This window comes from Nannospalax galili, unplaced genomic scaffold, assembly GCF_000622305.1.
Source record: "Nannospalax galili isolate Female #2095 unplaced genomic scaffold, S.galili_v1.0 scaffold556, whole genome shotgun sequence".
In the NCBI taxonomy this organism is placed as follows: Eukaryota; Metazoa; Chordata; class Mammalia; order Rodentia; family Spalacidae; genus Nannospalax; species Nannospalax galili.
The window spans coordinates 113,188-137,305 of NW_008338253.1; the positions used below are offsets into that span (position 1 = coordinate 113,188).

General features: G+C 40.5%; 1 protein-coding gene across 1 annotated transcript in view; it reads right to left on the reverse strand.

Moving 5' to 3' along the window:
• Positions 1–268: 268 nt before the first annotated feature.
• Tspan7 (tetraspanin 7) overlaps positions 269–24,118 on the reverse strand; it is a 127,379-nt gene continuing 103,529 nt past the window's right edge. The window contains exons 2-8 of the mRNA XM_008833037.3: positions 20,333–20,521; positions 15,054–15,128; positions 14,417–14,512; positions 12,439–12,594; positions 7,825–7,908; positions 1,547–1,619; positions 269–1,273 (exon numbers count right to left, since the gene is read on the reverse strand). Of these exons, the coding sequence (XP_008831259.1) occupies positions 1,551–1,619; positions 7,825–7,908; positions 12,439–12,594; positions 14,417–14,512; positions 15,054–15,128; positions 20,333–20,521 (669 nt within the window). The 3' untranslated portion in view covers positions 269–1,273; positions 1,547–1,550. The remainder of the gene's footprint in view (positions 1,274–1,546; positions 1,620–7,824; positions 7,909–12,438; positions 12,595–14,416; positions 14,513–15,053; positions 15,129–20,332; positions 20,522–24,118) is intronic.

Genomic DNA, 24,118 nt, shown 5'->3' on the forward strand with positions numbered 1-24,118 from the left:
CTTCATGAATTTCAAAGGGATGAAATACTATGAAGGTTCTACTCCTGTAGCCAACAAATCTATCTTGTTCATGATAAATGATTCAGATTTCTGAAATATCCATGATAAAAACCCTAAGCCTTCAGCTTTTTGGTTGGGTAGAAATACAGGTGAATCTTAACTACGTATAAGATGAGGCTGCCCTCAGTCCCCTGATGAGCAAGATGGAAAGGGAATCTGTGTTTAAAGACTGTCCACACAATGAAAGAAAACAACCACAACACAGACATTTGTAGTTGCTCTATTTATTAATACATATATCACAAATGTTCACAATATCAATGCATTCTTGTTGGCATGCTAGACAGAGGCATTATTTTAAAGATCTTTTAAAAATATTTTGACTTTTGTTTCCCCTTCACACTCATTTTTAAAGTGATCTGATGATATCCTCAAAGTCTACAATGTCAATGCAAGAAAAAAAAACATACAGAAATAAGTAAAATAACACCACAGCAATTAATTGGGGTCAACTAGAAGTGATATCATTGCTTTCAAGGAGAGCAACAACGCAGCCTTGTAACAGGATTATACAGGCTTCAACTGAGAGACAAAAGTGCACTAAACTGTCTCTACATATCCAGGTGTGGAACAATAATGAGCAAGGAGGCCACCTAGCTAGCGTTCAACAATCAATTCCACCATGCTGTTTTTTCCTCATGAATAACGACTATGTGTCACTGTCCATGTCTTAAAGACAGCCTAAAAGAAGGTAGAAACGAATCCCAGAAAAGGGAAAACAAAACCAAATGAGATTATGCCAAAAGAATACATAACTATCATCTGCTTATCTACGTAAAGGTGCGTGGCAATTATGGACCAGAGTGAGGGGATGACAGAAGCCTCTCATACTACATGCAGGGCCACAGGGGGCCAGTGATGATGTAATAATCAGTCATCTACAGTGAGCTGCAGTTAGACCAAGTACACACAGAAGAGCTGGCACACACAGGGCCTTAGGGTGGGGTTCACTATGACTAGCTGCAGGGGCCTGGCTACACTGTGTGGAATAAGAGGACTTCACAAGATGGATACTACACATGATATGGGCCGAAAGGCAGAGAAGAGACTGGAGAGGGGTGTCAGTTGCACGCAAGGGGTGGGGTTGGGGAAAGAAGGTAGTGGAACGGGGCAGGTGTATTATGTACTGTGCTCTAACATTCTTTGGAGGTCTTTCAGAGACTGCTGTAGTTCTTTTTAAAAACAGGCCTCTTATTCCATTGTTCTTGAAAGACTGAGAGAAAGAGAAAAAGAAAACATGTGAGTGATTCTCTATCAATAAGGCCTCGGACAAAAGGTAACAAGGTAAAGAGAAAACATTTCCACATTTTCACAATAGCATCCATCCCACCTCCTCCCCGGCATATGCATGTGAGATTTCTACATGTGGACAAGTGCCACCAAAATCAGGTAGTTAAGTGGCCTGGCAGTCCTCCTGCCCACTTGAAGGGTAGTATGGGCACCAACGTTAGAATTCCCTGATTCAACACGCCGTCCTGCCACTCACCTCCTTAAACCATCTCATACTGATTGGCCGTGATGAACCGGGACAGACAGCAGGCCAAAAGCATGCCAATCAACTGTTGCCAAAGAGACAAAGGAAAACAAGAATCTCAAGTCAGTAAATTCCACCCTTCTTTCAACCCTAGGTGTACATTTTAATTGTAAATTTTTATTTTCATTGATACATAACTGCATATATTTATGGACACAGAGTTGTTATGATACTTGTGTGTCCCTAGATATAGTGTTAGTAAACAAAAGTTTCTTCACGTGAAGGAAAAATGGTAATAGTGAAGGAAAAACCTGATTTTCATTGTGAGATTCTAAGCTGGAGGTAGTCTAATCACTGGTATGGGGAGGTTATAGATTTGACTGTAAGGTTCCAGCAGTAGCTCACTGTGGCCATTTCAGAACAACTTCTGATACCAAGTAGGATTAAAATATGTTCACATTTGTGAGACTAATGTGAAAAAAATTATTAGATGATGTGGAACTAGTGAGATGTTTTAATTCAAAGTCATAAGCTTTGAATGATTTGGAAGCCTGAATATATTTGGAAGATTTTTTTCAACATGGTATAATACTCTGGTTATACTTGGCTGGCATTGTTGTAGCTCCTTCCTTGAGACAAGAATGGAGACATTATTTGTGACTGCGTCTATTTGCCAGTGAGATAAGAAAGTCATAGCTTGTAAGAGGTAGGTGGAGAGAGTGGGAAAGGGAAAGAAGATCTTTTAGCTCTCTTTGACTCCCAGTCATCAAGGTATCACAGACCTAAAGAGGTCCATATACACCCAGGGTTCACTTCCTAGCTTTTCAGGGGCCACAGAAGAGCCATTCAGAGTGCCCTGCAACCTCTTCAGAACATTCCAGTTCTCTACCTTGTTTTGTGCCTTGGCTTAGCCTGTGGCATGGGAGAATCTGATAAACTATCAAGATAACTAAGCATATCTCTCTTTTTTCATTAGAAACCAATGTTCTTCTGAACCCAGAGAATCAGTATGTTTTAGATACAGGCTCAATTGTGTACTTAAGCATAGAGGCAATTTTCTTTGGCCAACAATCCCTTCTTTTAAAGCAACTGTGCATGTTTTATTACATCATAGGTGGCAAGGACCTTCAGAGATAATCTGGTGCAGGAAGACCAAAGGTACCAGCACCCCATAGGATTTTATCAGAAATGCATTTTCAGACTCTACCCTACAACATGCTGAATCAGACACATTCAAGTGGGGCTCGGCAACTGGTACTTTCATAAGCTTCCCAGAGGAGAGAACCACTTTCCCAGTCTACTTAGTCACCCTTATCTGATAGGCGGAACACCTGTGGCCATTTCAGTCTGCGTTGGTCAGGAACACCTGCACTCTGCTCTCCTGGCTCTTAAGTCACCCCACAGGTTCCAGTTCTTGATTCTTATCTTTCTTTAGAGATTAAATTGTGCTGTGAGATACACAAATGATAACCAACATCAGGCAAGGAGAACTCAGCACCTTATTAGATTTGTCCCATGTCTTACCAAGCTCTGGCCTACATAAGATCATGCTATAAAATACATATTATCATGCATTAACTGTGAAGTGGCCAAAGGTATAATGGCCTTAACCTTCAGAATATGCTGCCAAATGAGAAACTAAACTCTCCTAGGAGTGAAAGAACTTTGAAACTTACAGCTTGTCCCTTTTAAAAAGATTGATATTTTCCAAGACCAACAAATTTCACAATATATTTCATAGCGTGAAAAATCAGATACTAGCCAAGAAAAGAAAAAAAAAGTATTGCAGGTACATAAGCATTCAGATGTAACAAAAAATTTCTGACCCTTTGCCATATTATAATCTCAGCTTTGCAGATAAGAAAATTGATTTAGTAGAGGTTTAAGAATCTTCCCTAAAATATATAGGTAGCTTTCACAAAAATTGAGGTTGCATCGTCTTTTTGTATTGATCTGGGAATAGACCTGGATTGTCCCGCCCTTTACCTAGAAAAGCTAAACAGGTCCTTTCAAGGGACTTGAAAAGAATTGCTGGCACAGAATAAGTCATCCTATGAGACTGTGGGCCCTGAGGAAGGCCCTGTAAGGAAGTAAGAGGTCTCAGAGGATGAATTGGTATGAGTGGGTTCTGTATGTTTGATGAGTACCCCTTGCTTTCTGACTAACTGACTTAAACTCTTCCCTTATGAAAAACCAAAATGAATTCCATCTAGGTGTTACGTGATACAGGAATGAGGGTGATTTCAGGTCCTAACATTTTAAACAGCAGTTTAAATGAGGGGGGTCAGTGTTACCATCCTGGATCTGTAGTAGTTACCCCACCTCAACTGAGTCTCCCCTCCTTCTGGAAAACAGCACTCAGCATAAATTTCCTTGTATCCTTACGCCACCTTTAATCTCCAAAACAATATGTGTGCAATTTCCCACAATAGCATTTGAAGAAAAGGGCAGGGAGAAGATGGAAGTAGGTGAGGAAAAGAGAAAGAGAGAGATGAACGGAGGGTGGAAGAAAAGGAAAAGGGGAGGCAGGATGGGAGGAAGCATGTCTCTGATTTTTCCTACACTCTGGTTTGTATCCAGTAGAGCCTGCTAAATTGCAGGAGAGTTGAAGTAGAAGTTTCATTGTTGTCAGGCAGCAATTATGAGGCTTGACTATACTACTGGCTCCATAATTTCTCAATGAAGTTTTCAAAGTTTGGCTTCTGAGCCACTGACCAGGATCAATGGGGCTGATTCTTTCTCAATAGACATCTAGTAAGTGGCTGCCGTTGTCCCTCTGAGGTCCTGGATCTATTAGCGTTTGGAAGCTACCCTTCATCTTGCAAGAACTCTGATGTTGATGGAATCATAAAAACTGCTGTTCCTTGTTTTAGGAAGATCAGATTAGAGACGCATGTGCAAAGATCTAAGCGCTAGTTGCATTGAAAATGAGCTTTTCTGCATGAAACAGTATATTTTAAAAAGAAATGGAGATCTTTTTTAAAGGTTAAAACCTCATTCAATTTTTTTTTGTCTTATAGGGTTTATACTGAGTACAAAACGTATAACTGTATTAATTCAACTGTAAACCTAAAAATTTACAGCCAATTTTGAAAGAGATACATCTTAGCTCTTGAAATTGTTATTGAATATGTCAATGCTGTTGTAATGAAATGCTTCTTCTAATTATGTGGCTATTAAATAAATAATTTTAAAAAGTAAAATTAAATAATTTAGCTGAAAAAAAAAAGACTAGAAGGTAGGAATTGGCTAAGCAATTAGGGTAAAAAGACCAAAGAAAAGTAGCCAGTTTCTTGGCTAAAAGTCAAAATGTCCTTGGGCCTCTTAGCAACGTACTCTGTTCCAAAGGCCAAAAATGTCAAAAATATTTGTGAACTCTTACCTAATCCTTAAAAGATTTTAGGGTACCCCTTCAGAGGGGGGAATTTTGGAGTAGCAAAAAAATCCATTAATAAAATAGAAGAAAGAGTACACAAAGCTATAAAAAAAAAGTGAGATATGGGAGGAATTGGGAGATGCATCTTTGCTCTGGAAACTGTTATTGACTATGTCAATGCTGCTGTAATGAAATTCTTCTACTAATTATGTGGTTATTAAATAAATTAAAAACAAACAAACAAACAAAACTGTTCCTCGGGCCTCTTTGAGAGATGACTCAGCAGTTAAGAGCACTGGCTGCTCTTGCAGTGTGTTGATTCCCAGAACACACACTGAGACTAACAACCACCCATAACTCCAGTTCCAGGGAAATCCAACGTCCTCTTCTGACTTCCAAGAGCATTGCATGAGACATGGGTGCACTTACACACATGCTGGCAATACATTCATACACATAAAACAAAAATAATAAATAAAAGGAAATTTAAAAACCCTGAAGTTCCTAGTACCTCTAGCTGGGGAAAGTCAGCCAGGACCACTGCCCTCCCAGGCCAAGCTGGGCACAGCATGTGTGGATGTTAAGTCTCTGCTCTGCTTGGCTATGTGAGTGGATGGTATGAAATGCACAATGCTGCTGGTCTTTGTGATTTCTTTTCTTGTCTCAATGACTATGTGGATCTTTGGTGAGACCTAAACTTGCTGTGGTATTTCTGTTTTCAGGAGACAAAGCTCCTGTTTCTCTGCTCCAGTGTGCCACAAAGCATCTTCAACCATCCCAAGTAAGGAATTTCTTTAAGAAAGCAGTCAGATGAATGCTCATTAGGTTGGCTAAACATTTGTCATAAGCATAAATTCCTTCACAGGGAGGTATGAGAAAGGTGCAGAGGACACTTGATTCATCTCACTAATGAAAACAAGATCTTCCTGCCCTCCACTTACACACTCATGACCATATAGGTATATTGTTAGACAATAAGCTTCATCCAGAAGGTTCTGGGCTCACTGATGTTCTCTTCTCATGTACAATGTTGCCATTATGTCATTATGTCATTGTTTCTCTAGGGTATCTATAAAGGAAGATTTCGAGGTAGGGGTGTGTGTGTGTGTGTGTGTGTGTGTGTATTTTCCCCCTGCAAGGTGACAGTTCTTTTCAACTGCCAATCACAAGCCGTCTTTTCTGGTGTTAGCAAACTGTGCTGAGGAAACTATGTTCAAGGCTGTTAAGTGCATCTTACGCATTTGCATGAGTCACAAGGTTCAGGATCCTCAAAATTGTCCCTAGGCCATTACAGAGATGTTACTAAGTGTTATTACTGAAATATTACAGCAATTGGGAGAAAGTTCAGGGCAATAACTGCCTTTGAAATGTCTCTGGAGACTGCGTTAATTGCACTATTCATGACCCCACTCTGGTTTGTCTGTGTGTCGGCATGTTGAGGGCTTAATTCACTTCAGGAGTGCAAAAACAAGCATGGTAAAGGAGAATTTTGAAATTATAACATGAAACACACAGTGACTGAGCCCACATGCTCTTGTGAGATTAAATATCATACATGTTTCGAGAACTTCTTGGGAAGAAAAGCACTTCACTCTCTCTAATGCTAAGATCTACTTGGCAAAGACACTTTGGCAAGCTAAGGAACTATTTCTTGAACTAAGCATGGGTCATATGGGCAATAACTTATTAAAGTGCAAACTTATAATTTAGGTACTTTTCTTTACACTCCATAGTTTCAATAAAAATATCTCAGGAAGGGGCTGGAGAGATGGCTCAGTGGTTATGAGCACTGGCTGCTCTTGCAGAGAACCCGGGTTCGATTCCCAGCACACACATGGCAGCTACAAACTGTCCTTAACTCCAGTTCCAGGGGAATCCAAAGCCCTCTTCTGACCTCCGCTGCATTGCACGACACGGGTGCACTCACATACATGCGGCAATACACTTGTACACATAAAATAAAAATAACAAATAAAATATTTTTTAAATCTCAGGAAAAAACGAGTAAAATGAAACTGCACTTGGTTGGGCTGAGACAGCCTACACAGAAATTAGAGGTTTGGGGATATTACTGAGACATAAACTGGGCTTTCTTTGAAAAATGATCTGAAATCTGAAAAAAATTCAAGTTAAACATAAAGTTTTTATTTAGCTACTAAGTATACTTGTCAGTCCTTGTCCCTAGAGAAATCTATAACAAAGATATAACATTTGGCTAAGAGATCAGAAGCCTGTAGGACAGGATCCTACTGACTGAAGGAGGGCTCGATTTTCAGATTCAGCTTAAGTTTGTTCTATACTTGAACATGTTTGGCTTTCTTAATTGGCATACTCATTTCTCCCATTGATATTTAGAAGGTGAATGGAGATAAAGAGATGGAAAGTTTAATAAACAAAGAATTAGATTTCCTCCTAAGAAACAGAATAATCAAATGCAAAGATCAAAATAATGCCCATAAGCTGAAGACTGCTAATTGTTGGCTTTCTTTAAAGGGAGCAATGCCATACATAATCCACAGAAGCTAAGAATGAACAAATAGGACAGGTCAACCAGGAAAAAGCCTCCCCAAATCTAGATGAGCCAGTTGATATTTTGACTTGTTTATGTTCCAGTGATGCCAGCACCTTGTTCAGTTAACCTCCATTTGACCTACAGAAGAAGCAAGTTGTTTTTCGGGAATCATTAGTTGAACTGTAACTGATATTCCCTTGATGGCAAAACTTCATTTAAGTTGAAAAAGGAAAATCAATAAACAGATGACCTGAGGACTAACGAGCAAGGAGCTCTGACCCCATCTATCAGCCTTCCCCAGGGCACAGGAAGACAAACTGAGAATCTGGAGGCTGGAGAGGCATACCAGAGCAGGAGGCTGAGAATGCCTTAAGCAGGCCTGGCAAAGATTATCTAGAGTACCTGGGAGAATGCAATTCCAAACGCAACTCCAGCAATGATCCCCATGTTTGTCTCCATGAAACTGGTCACCAGATCATAACAGCCCTAAAAAGAGAGAAGAGATCTCAGAGAGGCATTTTACTCAGGCCACGCTGGGCTTTGTGTACTTGCAACGCTTTCGCATACACTTCAAGTTTAATTCAACAAATACAATTGCAGCTCTCCCTAGGAATTTTTACAAGCATTCCAGTCAAATAAACCAAGGAATTCAACCATATACAACAGTATAGAGAACAGTACAAGGAACCCACAAAAGACACTTCTCCCAATAGCACAATTAATATATGGCCCATTTTGTTTCACTGAGATCTCTCCAACATAAATTCCCTTGCAAGTGCATCATCTACAAATGTCACATTAGTGGTATTGAATTTAGCAAGAAATATGTAAGTTCTATGATGCAAACTGTGAAGACATAAAAGGACACATGAAAAGATCAAAAGACATGACAAAATTTTGAACTGGAAATACTGGCAATCCATTAAAGGCCCCATGCCTTTAATTATAGCACTCAGGAAGCAGAGGCAGGTGGATCTCTATGAGTTTGCAGCAAGCCTGCTCCACATAGTAAGTTCCAGGCCAGTCAGTACTACATAGTGAGACTCTGTCTCAAAAAGAAGGAAAGAAAGAAAGGCAAAAGCTAACTCTTTGTGTCAAATCCCTTACTTCTAAATCAAACAGCATTACTAGAAGTGTGTGTGTGTGTGTGTGTGTGTGTGTGTGTGTGTATACATTCATTTAGAACTACCTAAATTAATTTATTCCCAAATCGACTTATTTGATTAGGAATACATCGTATTTTCCAGTTTTCTAATAAAGGACTTGAATATACAAACTGTGTGAAACATGAAGACATTAATTTAGTAACAGAATAAAAGTGGTTCTTTCTATCAGGAAAATTATACTAAGTTATGATAATGTCTAAACAACAATAGCAAATATCCTACTCTCATTTTAATTCGAACTGTGTTCAATATTTCTTATAGCTTGTGAAAATTTTACCAATACCTTACGTTCTAAGTGATATATTATAATCATAGCCTGTTTGCAGAGAAAGGGTGCATTACCTTGGCAGCAGGGCCACGACATGGTTTCAATGCAATTCACAAACTGTACTCTTTACTTAGTTGGAAAATTTGATTCTCTCCAGTAGAAGCTAGCTGATTTCGCTTTAACTAGAGACAGGATACATCACATTTCTTTTCAAAAAGGTAGCAGGAGGGAGAAGTGTTTGGGTTAGAAAGGCATCAAAAAATCAGGAAGGGAAGTAGCTATTCAAAATATTTCCCCAAAATGGTGGTCGTGAAGATAGTATGTTTGCCAAGCTGCCCGTCATTACACAGTCTGTCCCCCACAGTGATGACCAAGTGGGGGAATGAGATTCATACCAAATCAGTGTTAGATTGACTCCAAATATGGAAACAAAAGCCTGATGTAATACCACACTGAGAGAAGCAATGTGGGCATTTTTCTTACTCTGTAAAATGGTTTGGCAGAAACTTTCTCACCCCCTGTGGCTTTAATTCTACACTTAAAACAAATATGTGTTTCTAAAGTGTGATTTCTACTCATTTGCTTTGGAGGATTTTTGTTTGTTTTCGTCTTTCCAGTGAGGGGGCTGAACTCGGGCTTTTACACATGCCAGGTAAGCACTCCGTTAGTAGTCACACCACCGCTCTATCTTTGGGTATTTTTAGAGTCCGTTTATTTTTGATATGGTCACTCCTCCAAGCAGTACAAAAAATCACGAAAGTGAAGTGAGTGACTGTCTGGCATGAGACCAACTGTGGCAGAATAGTCTCTACTACACCTGCTCCGCAATGTGCAGGTCTTCAATGAGCAGCATGGAGCCTTTGAGAATTGCCAAATTGGAGGCCCCACCTCAGACCTGCATAACCGGCATCTGCCATGTGCCTGGGTGATTCCTTTTTAATAAATTGTTAATGAATTTTAATGAATTTTAACAAGATCGCCAGATGTTTCATATGCCTATTAAAGCTTGAGAAGTACTGTTCTGTGAGATTAGTTGCCTATTTTTTCTACAAACAAGGAATTGAATCAATACGTCATATCAGCAATAGGATAAATCAAAATGAGAAGATAAAAGTGATTTCAAAAAAATATTTTCCATTTCCGTAGTTATTTTCTCTATTATTCAACTTATGGCCCCAAAACCCAGTCGACAAGTCTCAGTACAGCTCTGCAGACTGAAGGAGCTGCTATGATAGTACATCCACAGGCCGCGTTTGCATTCAACCTCAAGTTCTGCACTAAAGCACAATCTTATCTATACACAACCATCTCTCTTAATTTCCTAATATGAAAGCCTGGTTGTCAAGCATGAGATAAATCTACAGAGGCCTGCTAAATCTCCTAGGAAACACAGAAACAGAATGGTTAATTTCCTCACCCTCTCACCATGTCTAAATCAGCCCAGGCACCAATGGAAAAACATCTGCAAATGGCAGGCTTTAACTATTTGGAGTAGAAGGCTACTTTCAGATAGGCTCTAGAAGTATTTCTGCAGCTACCAACCAGAATAAGCCCTTCTTCCTCTTGCTCTTACAAGTGGCCAAGGAATTCCTCTGGAGTAGGGTCTCAGGCAGTATTATTAGCTAACTGAGCCTGCAGACATTTTACTATCTCTCTAGCAAAAGAAAAATAAAACCCATCTCCCAAACCAAGCAATCAATTCCCTATGGAACTTTTCTCTTCCCCCCTCCTTTCCCCAAGGAATCTATATAATGTAAATTCCCCAAGTTACCAAATAGAAGTATAACTTCATTTCTCTGTGTTATCACTTAATGCTTGCAGTGTCCTTAGTCTGTGCCTGGCATTATATCATTCGATCCTCATACAAACTCTAAGTGGCAAGAAGTGTTATTTGCTCCATTTCACAGATGGGAAGAACAAAACTGAGAAGGATTAAGTATTTTGACAAAGATCTCACAACCAGCAAGTGTCTAATTCAGAATTTAAACCAGAGTCTGACTTCAGACTCTGTACCTTGGACTTCTGGATCCTCAATTTTCAGAAGAGGAAATGTGTGGAAAAAAGATTTTTTAAAACAAAAATTCAATGGGTGCTGCTTTTATGAGCATTAGAAACAAATGCTCACTCCCGTAGATCACTTCTTACCTTCTGTAAATCAGAGTGTCTATCATGTGCTAGGTATGCTTGGCATTTCATAAAATGATGGTAAAATGGTGGAGATTAACCATGCAAATGCCAGACACAACCTCATTAACTAAGCCCAGGCAAAGGAAGCCTCAAAGATTGAGTTCCTGAGAAAATTCCAATAGGAGAGGATGCTTTCCAAGCTCAGGCAGGAAGGCGTCAGTACTGAATCTTCCTGAATCATACCAATAGCAAAGTAATAAGTCTAGATACCAACATAAAATGGGTGAAATAGAGAAATGACCTCATAACATTCTAATCTCGAGAGAATAGATCATTTCTCAATGAGTTATTCAGTATTTGGACCAGGTTATATAGAATTTTGAAGATATCAGAAGAATAGAATCTTTTCCTTAATAAGAAAAGAAAATTTGCCCCATGGTTGAATAACCAGTGGTAAACTCAATAGTACATTTCCTCCTTCATTTCCCAAATCATATCTTATATAGTGCATCTCTCTAAGTGTTTCAGAATGTTGATAGGGCCCGGAGAGATGGCTCAGCAGTTAAGAACACTGGCTATTCTTGCAGAAGACCTGGGTTTGAATCCCAGCACCCACATGGCAGTTAGCAATTGTCCATAACTCCAGTTCCAGGGGATCCAACAGCCTCTTCTGTCTTCCGTGGGCATTGCACGACATGGGTGCACTTACCTACTAGCAGGCAATACACGCATACACATAAAATAAAAATAATAAATAAAAAAAGAATGTTGATAGCCTTCACACATAGTTGCAGTATGTCTTTATTGTACTCTTTCGGAAGTGGAATGCAGAATCGGTTTTCTTTCTCTTTGCCTACTGAAAGTTCATTTCTCTCTCTTGCACGATGTACTCACTGACTTCCATATCTCTTTTTGCCATCCTTTTTCTTTCTGCTTCTTTGGCAATCAGGATGTTGACAGTGAGTTGAATTGGAGTTCCTGATTTCTTTTCCTACATCAGTGAACTCCCTAAAATAAAGGCCACCCTCCTAGCAGAAGCAGATGCTGTCTGTCAACTTCACTCCCTTCTTCCTGCCAAAGACTGGCACCCAGCTGTGAATAATTTCATGTTTCGATGGTATATTAAGGAGAAGAAAAGTACCCAGAAAGAAGAAAGTGAACACTCTCTGACACAGCCATCAAGGTTAACAGGAACCATTTGCTAAACCGTCATGGCTGTGCCTGGTAGATGCTTGCTGTGGGAGAGCAACATGAGACCGATTGGAGACACAGCTTCCTCTTTCAGAAGTGAGCGGTGTCAAGTGCTTCTCCTGGACAATCAAAAACCACAAAAGAAGACTCTCAATTCCCTCTGAGGCTACCCTTTCTCACCGTTTTGTCATAGTTTCACAAAAGTAACAAAGCCCTCCCAAACATTTACCACCTGTCCCATTAGAGATGGGAGGAAGGAAGTACCTTCTGGTTGACTTTGGTGGCGGCCACAGTCAGATTGTGCAGATCCAGGGGATTACAATCAGTTTCGTTCATGCAGCAACTGGGAGGGATGCCATGTTCCAGGAAGTAGGGGCTGGTGCTCCAGTTGGTGTAGTTCTGCACACCACAGCAGCTCAGCTGTTAACAGGGAAATGAAAAGAATCACAGAGTTTTAGTAAAACACACTGTGGCTTCCTCACTCACTGCCCTGCAAATTTTATAAGAAAGACATCAGCCAAGCAAGCTCCCAAGAGATCACGCATAGCTTTTGTGTGCAAAGATGAATGGAAGCTCCACTAATGATCATCCTTGCTTTGCTACCCATTCAAAGTCAGAGAAGGAAGCTGTGTCCACATATATGTGTTGGCTTCTTAACACCTCCACAAAGAAAGCAGTGTCTCTGTCCTTGCTAAACATCACAATCATCTGGAAGAGTCAGTGCTATTGTGCATACAGATGCATACATCAATTACATCAGAAACACGGATGGGGGGCCAAGGCAAGTAATAGTTTTATAAAGTACTCCACTGACTCTAATAAATAAACAAGTAAATAGCTTTGAGAAAAAGATGTATATATGTGACAGAGAGCTGGTATTGGCAAGCTACAGCCTTCTACCTGCCTGGATTTGTAAATGTTTACTGAGACCTGGCCATGCCTGTTGGTTTATACATCACCTATTGCCTGTGGCTGGTTTTGTGTTATGATGGCATAGTTGAATAGTTGTGACACAGCGTATAAGGTCCTTCCTCATAACCTAAAATATGTACTAATTTGCCCTTCTCAGGAAAGGTTTTCTGAGGTATCAGGTAGAGAATATAAAAGGAAATGAAGCAAAATGATTATTGATTGGTAAGTCAGAACTTAAAGTTCTATATCATTTTCTTCTGAGTTTTCTGTGTAAGTTTGAAATTCTACCAACATAAATTTTAAAATATTACTGCTTCTGAACTAGAACAAACAAACATTCACAAAATAAGAACACCCAAAGCTAAACACTCCCCAAGTTGATCAAGAATCTCATGAGGTTTGAACGTCAGTAACAGTCAGCCTAAGTGCTTCTAGACAGGAAACGTTACTTGTATTTCCTTCTGACCCTCTGAAGGCACAGGTAGCCCAGACCATTCACATACCAGATAGATCCTCAGCTCCTGTTTCTTTTTTAAAAAAATAACTTCAAAAATTTTATTATTTATTTATTTTTTATTTTTATTTTATGTGTATAGGTGTATTGCCTGCATGTATGTAAGAGCACCTATGTAATGCAGTGCTGGTGGAGGACAGTAGAGGGTATTGGATCCCCTGGAACTGGAGTTATGGATGGTTGTTAGCTGCAATGTGGGTACTGGATTCGAACCCGGGACTTCTACAAGAGCAGCCAGTACTCTTAACCACTGAACCAGCTCTCTAGTCCAAACAATTTCTTGCCTTTCTTGGATCTTTTTTGTCTTTTTTTTTTCCAGAGCTGAGGACTGAACCCAGGCCCTTGTGCTTGTTAGGCAAGTGCTAAGTCCCCAACCCCCTCAGCTTCTTTTTGGTCTATTCTCCACCTCTATTACACTGCCCCATCCAGTGTATGCTGCTCACCTGAGTTCTCTGTCTAGGCCAATGACACCAATTCCAGAGAATCAGTCTTCAACGGGTATACCGACACATATTTCCCACTTCATTCCTTTCCAAAGATTCAGCTTTTAAAGAAAAATGAGCTGTCCTTGGCATGCTGACCATCCTTACCAACACAAAGCACATTCAAGCGAGGGGACCTTCTTGATGCTAACTACCTAGAAAACTAGAGCCTGGACAAATACTTGGTATCAACCCTTGAAAACAGAACTGACCAAGAGTTGGAAAGTGAACATGAACAGTAAATGCTACTGGTCTAACCTATCACACCACCAGGAGCCTGGCCTACAGATCTAAACCTAGAAATTATACAAGGCCCTGCTTCCCCAGAACTTACGCTGCGCTGAACATGGTCCACTGCCCGGCTCCTCTCATCATTGCCATTGTAGTTCTGCATGGCATCCGTGTAAGTCCTCAGGAAGGTGTCCTTGATCTATGGAAGACAAAGGATGATGTTGTGTTAGTCTACTGTAGCCCAATCTGACTGAGGTTCATACCAACTATTCCTCAGTGTGTTCCATCTATGTGGCGTTACGTTTTCCATTAGCATATACTGATCTATGTACAGCTTTACAGGTATTTATGTAGTACAATAACTGTTTCATAAGCAAAGCAATTCAGCTTGCTGGTGTAGTGTCAGAACTTTTACAAAGAGCCACACATGTGCCTTGTGGACAGCTATTTTCGAAGGAGCATGTAATGCATATGAAGGTCACTCCTTTAAAAGAGGGGTGAACCATTTTATCCAATAGCTACAGAAAGAAATTGAATGAGGATCAGTAATACAGGATTTCAGTTTGGGGAAATTCTCACATGTAGAATTTGACTGGAATTTCTGGCATTGTTACATGACATTTGGAAAATGGCGATACCACAGGAGAAACTGGCTAGCCCTTTATATGTTCCAAGTCATTTCCAAAATCTTCTTCTTAAATAGACTCTTTAACTGAGTTTTCTACCATGAATATACGTACCTCATGGCGAAACACAAACCCTGAAATGCCAGCAACAAGCTCAGCCAGGAACACCAGGGACAGGAACATGGCATACTGAAAATCAGGCAAACGAGGGCAAAGTCAGAAGGTGGGATTAGGCAGTTGGCTTTGGGGTCTGGAGGCATGGTGCAGCTTTTAAGAGGGCATATGTTCTTGCAGAAGACCTGAGTTGGGTTTCTAGAACCCATGTCAGGTGATTCATAATTGCCCATAATTCTAGTTCCACAGGGAACTGATGCCTCTGACCTCCACAAGCACCTACACTCTTGTGCACACACACAATCACACACATGTACACACAATTAAAAAACAAAAATAAATCTTAAAAAAAAGAAGAGCATTTTTTTATGCTGAGCATCTTTCTGTTGGAGGGATTCAGATATGTCTTTAATTTCCCTAGAGAAAGTTTAGAAAAAATTGAAGCTACTCATCTTAGAATGTATACACTTGAGCATCAACATAGGAAAGTGTCTATTTATGCATACGCATTTTGGGGTTCAGATGCTAAAGAGAGCTCAATTGAGACTAACATTTTGTCCATCAGCTCAGATCGATCAGGAGAAACCTGAAAGTGTCATCTACCCTAAAGTGTCCTCTACTTTCCATATGAGAATCTTTAAGCTAAAAAAATCTGTTCTGGAGGTCACAGGACATGTTTCTGCCTTGTCTATGAGGCTCTTTAACCAACTTCTTTGCAGTGGCCAGCTAATCCATCCCTATAGCTTCTTCTAGTTTGCTTACCCCTTCTTTTTGCAGTGCTAATGGCTAGGACTTGAAGCTGGTGCTGCTGTTCATTAGGGCAAGCTCCTCCATTTTCTCTGCCACATCTCATAGTAAGTAGCTACAAACCCATGTTATTTAGAAGTGTACCCTCCCATCTGTTCCACAAAACCAGAATGTGTACAAAACAGTAGGACATGCCTTTTCACTGTGTTGCTCATCCCTCGACATGGTATGTTCCACAAGTTCCTATGGGGAAGCTTGTGTTTGACCTGGGCACTACATGGAATTTATAGCCTTTAAAAAAGCAAGTGTACTATACTACTAATAATATTGTCAGTATCTAAAATCCCCAGTGTTTCTCACCTTATGCTACCTGTACTTCCCAAGTTGACTGACGCGCGCGCGCGCGTGCGTGCGTGCGTGCGTGCGTGTGCGTGCGTGTGTGTGTGTGTGTGTGTGTGTGTGTGTATCATGCACGTACACATGCAAGCATCTCAGTTCAAGGATGTTATATGGTACTTATGATGTATGAAGGCTTTTTCCATCTTCCTCACAATTGAAAAACAGATAAAAGGAAGGAAATTAATTCCTTAGCAACAAGGCTACAATCTCCTTCTCCTCATCTCAAAATGAAATATAAACAGAATGTTTGCAATGGCCCTAAATGATACTGCGGAATGTAGATGAACTACACATGGCCCACAACATACCTATAATGTATACACATGCCTTCTAAAGTACACAAATGTGCACAGAACAATAAAGAACTTCTCTTAGCTAGTGATACATACATTAAAAGAAGGAAACACTTAAGTTAAAAGTAATTTCTTTCTAAATATTAACGAAATTCTCTACAAAGAGTACAACCACTGAAGCATTAAACATGTAGTTATGATGTCCTAGGTACATAATTTCTCTGTCAACTTCATAGAAAATGCAATTAGAAGCATGCATTACTCTACGGAGAGTCTTACACCAGTCCTGGAGCCTACCAGAAAGTTGTGAAGATAACTGTCAGGACCCAAGTGGGAGCAAGGACATTTGTTTCTATAGTCAGAAGCCCTCTTTGGGCTTCCATCATCAGTGGTTTTGCAATTATTGAAGTTATGAGGACTATAAGATTCTAATGATAGATAATCACGTGACTGATTTCTACTCCTGTCAGCTAGATCAACAGCTTTCTGCCTCTGGCAGATCCCTTGGTCCACCACTAACAAAGTAGCCTCTTCACCTATAGAGAGTCTCCACCAAAAGCTTATTGGGCATATCTGGTATCAAATACAGAATGTAGAGATTAGAGGGTGTAGAGACAATCCTGGATTTGGAAAGAGACCAAAGTGGGTTCATACCCCAACCTTCCACACACAAGCTCTGTGAACTCTGGTAGGTTATCTTACCTCTAAGTATCTATCAACTAACATTCAAATAGTACTTATACTTCATAGTGCTGATAAGAAATTAAATACTCAGTACAACATTATAGCATGCAAAACAAATTAAACTAATGATATTTTCAAAGACCAAACTCAAGCTCAATCCCAAAACTGTTTTCTCCTCTCTAATTGCCTGCGAGTAAATTCCTGAACTCAGAAAATGGATGGTAGTATTGCATGAACTACATCCAGAAAAGGGAGAAATAACTGTTTATCATTTTCACCCTGTTTATGATCTTATATTCATCTATGGGCCAGTTCTACCTCAAAAGCAAATTCAGAGTTAGAACATGAAAGAATCCTCTTCTCTGCCCACTTCAGCCACAGTGTTTGGGCTGGAATATGATTTATTCCATACTATCCTTTTGTATTCAGCGATAAAGGCCAAAAGAGATTGCAGCATTGAAACGGAGGATATAAGCCAATTAGTATTGGGAGCAATCAGATCTTATCACCGGGTCTATTATCTTCTTGTTTGGAAAGACAGTTTCTAGTCTTCTTTCTTTGTGGTGTCTCAGAAGTTAATTTGCCCTTTACTGCTTAGTGTACTAAACAAGGTTCTCAACACTGGCTATTGAATGCATTCCCCTGAAGAGATTTTTTAAAAAGAAAGCCCTAAGGCTGTCACATCCCTAAACAAATGTAACTTCTTACTATATGCTAAATATGGATCCTTATACTTACACACAAGTATTCCAGTGACCACTAATCAAAAAAGCTTCTTTTGCAATAGACCGAGACTATTACAGAGTTCCACAGCTGGCCACATACACAGAATAAGTGTCTGTGAGATGCCCCACCCTAAGTGACACATCTACAATGGAACCTCTACACCTAAGGCCCAGGGAACTTAGAATAAGGGATAGAGAAAATGCTAATCAGTCTCTCAACTCTCATTAACAAACTCCCTCATGCAACAGAGGGCAATGAATATAAAAGGTCACAAATGGCCAAAGCATAGAGAGTAAGAGTCTACAGAGTGTAGGTCCCTGGACAGGACACCTATATTAAACTTTACCCATCCAGGGCTCAGGGACCATTGTAGAAGAAGGGGCAGAAAAACTGTAAGAGCCAGGGGCGGAAACATCGTAAGAATCAGGGGAGGAGGTGCATGACAATATGGAAACAGTCTTACAGACTCCTGGGAACTTGCTCATATGAACTTACAGCAGTGGTGACAGGATGCACAAGACCCATGCAAACTCAGACAAAAATCCACCATAGAACTCGGGAAATGAGCAGCAGGCCCCAATCTTAGTTGAAACTATTGGCAGCTGATCACTGCTGGGTGAGGGAGTGACTCTAGATAGGCTGACTAGACTCCAGTGGACGAGGGGAATCTAGGTATACTAAGTTGACTTGGTAGGCAGGCCTTAATATATATGACAGAATGCGTGACATCCGGTGCATCTGGATGGGGGAGGGAGTATCAAGATGATTAAGATGTGCTGTATGAAATTCACAAAAATTCAATTAAAATACACAATAAAAAATGATCTCAGAGGCTCACCACCAGAGGTTCTACCTCAAGTGGGTATTTGATGAGGGAAGGCTGGCAAAGGTGTTTTCTAAAAAGCTATACCTAGAGTTGAGGACCACAGCTCTAGAGAAATACTCTAATGTTCATGAAACATAGTGAAAAGCAGACTCAGGGAACTAGGATAGTGTCCAGTACAAGAAATAGAAGTGTCTCCATATGGCCTCATGTTTTCTCTGCGAACCTGGAAGGACTGGCAGTGGCCTCTCATGGCTTCAGTTCAGGACGGGGCTACATCAGGCAGTACTTCCATGATGTTGCCAACAAAGAGACTGGCTAAGCAGTTCCAGTTGGATAGGTGGTTCCTTTGCTGTGATGCATTGTCACACTGACAAATGTCACTAGATGGTAGTCTCTATTGCTACAAGCTTGGATTAAACAAGGACAGGCAACATGGCCCAGGAGGAATCTCGCTTCTCTCTCTCATGAAATGAGATACTTGCAATAACTCATTTCGTGATGGTTAACCTTCATGGTCAACTTGACTGGATTTAGAATCACTTAGGAGACTGACGAGGCATAACTCTGAGGGTCTGTGATGGGTGTCCTGAGGATTGGCTGGGGTAGGGAATAGACCCACCTTGAATGTGGGTGGTACTATCCCATGGGATGGGGGCCCAGATATAATAAAAGGTAGACATCCAGAGAAGCTCCCTGTCTGACCTACCATGATGTGAGCTGTTGTTCTGCACTAAGCCTTCCCCACCATAACAGTCTGAATCATTTGAGGTCATGACCTTAAATAAATCTTGCCTCCTTTATGTTGTTTATATCAGGTATTTCGGCAAGAGCAATGGGAAACTAATCAATACATATTTCTAACTTTTTGAGAAGAGCTCCTGGCTACTTTTATTGAAAAAATTCTGCAATGTTAATGCTCATCAAGGAAGAACACAGTAACCAAGAAATTAGGCAACTGATTGACAAAAAAGTTAAAAAGCATAGCAAGATCTTTTCAGTAGTCTACCCTTATCTTTGGGGACAGATCACTGCTGTCTACTCTATTATACACTACAGGGCTCTGCAATGGGCCTGGAACATAGTATTTTTCACTGTATCAGTCTGCTGAGTGGGATGTTCTGCTGAGTGGGATGTCCCACAGCACTTGGCCAAAGAGTAAAGTGGAGAGAAAAGCATTCACATGTATCCATGTATGATCAGGCTCAAGGAGGCAGGAAGGACTACTCCAACAGGATCTTGGACGAGGAAGGCTGCTTGTGTTCAGGATGATGCCTTGCCTACCAAAGCTGCACATCATGTCCTTGAGGGGACTTCTAAGCTAGAGCTCAGGACTGGCACAGAGCATCTTGCCAAGAAGACATTAATTACTTACTGGAATAAATGGCCAGTGCTTTGCTACAATCTATGTCTAGAAGCAAGGGTTGCATGTATTGTGTTAGGCTGTGTTTGGTGGGGAGACTGAAGGGTGGATTATATATGAATCCAGCCTAAAATTAAAATCAACAAATATTAAGATCTTGTCTGTGACTTCCAGAAAGGCAACTTTACCATGTAGATTTATTTATTTTTGTTTATAAAGGCACATTATACTGTGATAAACTTACCAGTTTCAGCATCCATGGGCTACCACGGCATGTAGCAAAACATCCAAAGAGGCCAAAAACGACGATAGTGGTGCCAGTTCCAATGAGCACATAGGGGGCATTTGTGGAGTTCTCAGCAATAAGGGAAATATAGGTGCCCAGAGTAAGCTTTCCCCAGACTCCAACAGCCAACAGGATCACCCCAGTGATCTGCAGAGGGGGAGAAGAGAGTATGAAACCATTGCTAAGAAAGGTGACAATTGACCCCAAGCACTGTATCCACACTTCAAAACTCAAGCTTCCATGAGAAAGATGGCACTTGCCATAGGATTCCCTGAGCAGCAGGATATATCATAGACCATTAAGGGAAATCATTACACAGCAAAGACAGTTTGATTTTCTGCAATTAGATTTTTTTACACACTCTATATATAGTTTTTATTTCAATTATAAGTCAAATCAATAATGAGGGGCTTTGAAAAAAAAGACACACCCGAGAGACTTCCCCAGTGTCTTCCTAACACTGAGTTGGGCATGACCCCAGAATGAATGTCAGTATCCTTCTTAAATGGCATTTGAGAGTAGAGACTTAAGGCCATCCTGCACATTTTAAGAACACCATATGAACTCCCCTGCCCTTCCCCAACAGATAACTTTGTACAATTATCACTGTAGATGACAGAAATGAAAGTTTTATATGGGGAAAAGCAGTGAAGATACGACGCAGATTTGAGAAGAAAGCAATTGACACTAATTTGGTGGAAAAACAGCCCAGTGGAAGCTGACCGCCAATGGGAATGGCCTCAGTGAGTTAAAAACCAAGACTGCAGATATTGCCAAGCATTCCACATCCTCTGCTGACACCTGGTGGTCATTTAAAAAAGCACCTTCCTTCAAGAGTGTCCAGCCACACTCCAGATCGAAACCTTAAAATGTTTTTTTTACCCAGAAGCATCAACTCTCATATCATCACCGTAAGAATGCTATGGAGCTGAATTAGCAAAGGACAGAGCTATCTTTTATTTTTCAATGCCCAAGTACAACCTGGGCATAGAATAAGCACACGGACAAAAATGCATTTCTTGTCTCTGGGTTTAGACTCTAGTCTATCAAACAGAACTAAAACATAAAACTTCTGCATCAGGTAAGTAAAATGGAGTTATTTAAAATGAGACCAAGGAGAAGCTCCCTCAGACTTTCCCTACTAGCACTATTGCCTAAATTTACAACCTTCACAATGTAAGGTGCTGAGAATGCTCAGGTAAGCTGGTGACTATTTATACTAAATATGTCCTACCTAGTAACTTTTGCCTTCATAGGATTGCTCCAAGAGTTCTAGTAACTCTTCATATATGTATATATCTGTGTGTATAACAGATATGTATATATCTATGCATATTATTATGCATATACTAGGCATTACCATGGCCAGTTTTTATTCAAATATGAGTGCACTGATGAAAAAGCATGCTGCTGATCAGATAAAAGAGTCTGATCAGTGTTTTGCCTGCATGTATGTATACCACATGTGTGCAATGCCCATGGAGGCCAGAAGAGGGCACTGGATCTCCCTAGAACTGGAGTTACAGACAGTTGTTAGCTGCCATGTGGGTGCTGGGAACTGAATCCAGGTCCTCTGCAGGAGCAGCTAGTGCTCTTAACCTCTGAGTCATCTCTCCAGCCCACAGCCCCTTTAAAGTTATTCTCCAGTATACCACAATCCTGATGTGACCTATCCATTTCCTACACCCATCCAGGGTCACGATTCCTTTGAGGACAGAAGCTGTGTACCTTGCACACAGTCAGTGTCTAGTACATGCCTGCAGAATGAACAAGTAAACTTAGAGTTAAGGAAAGGAAAGATGTTTCATGTTAGCCTTAGACCAACTCTACTCTCTGAACCTCTCTGAGGAGCACCGAGAAAAAGTAAGAAGGCCAGTCTGAGCCACTGAACAAGCCAGTGGTTTGGGGGAAAACCAAATATTAAGGACAGAGTGGAAAAAATTCCGGACAAGGCAGAAAATGATTGGGTTGCAGTGAACTCTTAGTTGAGTAAGATTGTATTTGTAGGTGGTAGTGGTTGGGGACTTGTGGTGGACAGAAGAAATTTCCAGGAAGTTAGGAAATACAGTATATACAAAGGGCTAAGGATTCATACAATACAATCAACTATCACTTTCTCAGATTTTTTTCTATCATAAAAATACTTCTTATCAAGGATAAGAAATAAATATACAAACCCAAGGCAAGGACAAAAGTCACTGTCATTTGTATGGCTTTCTTTCCGGTTCCCAGCAACTGACAATGACCAATAAACATACCCTTGCAAGCGCCCACCAGGGAGCCATTTCTCAATCATTTGGAAGTTTAAAATGAAAAGCAGGGGATAAATTCCTTTGACATGTAATTTCTAAGGCAGTTGTGTGTCTGAGCTCCGAGAAGGAGACCTCCTATTCCCAAATCAATACACAGCTTCTGTCTTCAAAGGAATCGTGACCCTGGATGGGTATAGGAAATGGATAGGTCACATCAGGATTGTGGTATACTGTAGAATGGGCATTGCACACATGTGGTACACATACATGAAGGCAAAACACTCATGTACATAAAATAAATAAATCATCATTCTATGCTATCCTGCTCAGGGCAGTTTTGATTTTCTCAGAAATATCCGTGAGGAAGCAGCTAACTCTGTGGTTTGAAGAGAAGTCGAATCAGAGATCAGCGACAAGCCACATGTGGCATGCTGCAGAACCACTGTCTTCTCACATGCTCCCAAATTAACCAGGAGGACAGGCTCACTACTCCACCAACAGTCCCCAGGCTGACGCTCTTTATCTCTTGTTTATTCCCAGTGCTCCACTTCCTGTGTGCTAACACCACAGCTCAAATTTATGGGTAGCCAAATACCACTAGCTGCTACTAATTTAGGCTTTGTGACAAAGCAGAACAAAAGCATAATTGTAGCATTAGAAAAAATTAGATCAGGACTTGGTGATGTTAGCTTAGTCATGCAGTGCTAGCACAGCATGCATGAGACTCCATGTTCAATTTCTAGTAAAGGAGAAAAAAAATAAGGTTAGAATCAGAATTTAAAAAGCTTTTTAAAAATAGCATATGTTAATTTAAAATTTCAATGAAAACAAAAAACCATTGAGAGGCTTGGTCATAAGCCAAAGTGTTCGCAAAGGCTCTGGCAAAGACTCACCAGGGTTCATTTTAATCCTACATTGGATATTTGGAGAGCAGGCAGCAAACATAAGTGATTCTCATGTTCCTAGCAACTGACTCACTCCAGTGAATACTGGGAAGTCTCCTTGCCAATCCTGCAGCATCCTGATCCTCCTCAGAGAATAGACAGGGTGAGAGGGCTTCCATCCCTTGCAAGAGTCCAGAGTCATGTGACTCCTTCCCACTCTCTCAACATATAGAGCACGGGTCTGACCAATCTGGTACAGCTGCAACACTAACAATGCCAGGTTTGGGTGTGAAACAATAAAGCCTCCATTTCTTCACTCTAAATCCCTATCTCCTACCTTGGGGAGCTCCATCTTCAAAATGAACAGAGGCTTTACAATTCTAATGATGATATTAATTCATATTTAGCATATCACACAATTATTTTGGGCTGGCTGGAGAGATGGCTCAGAGGAATAGAGCCCTGGGAGGGACCCAGGTTCTATTCCCAGTACCTATATGGCGCTTAACAACTGTCCATAATTCTAGTTCCAGGGGATCTGATGCCCTCTTCTGAGCTTTGCAGGCAATACACTCATACACATAAAATAAAAATAATAAATAAAATAT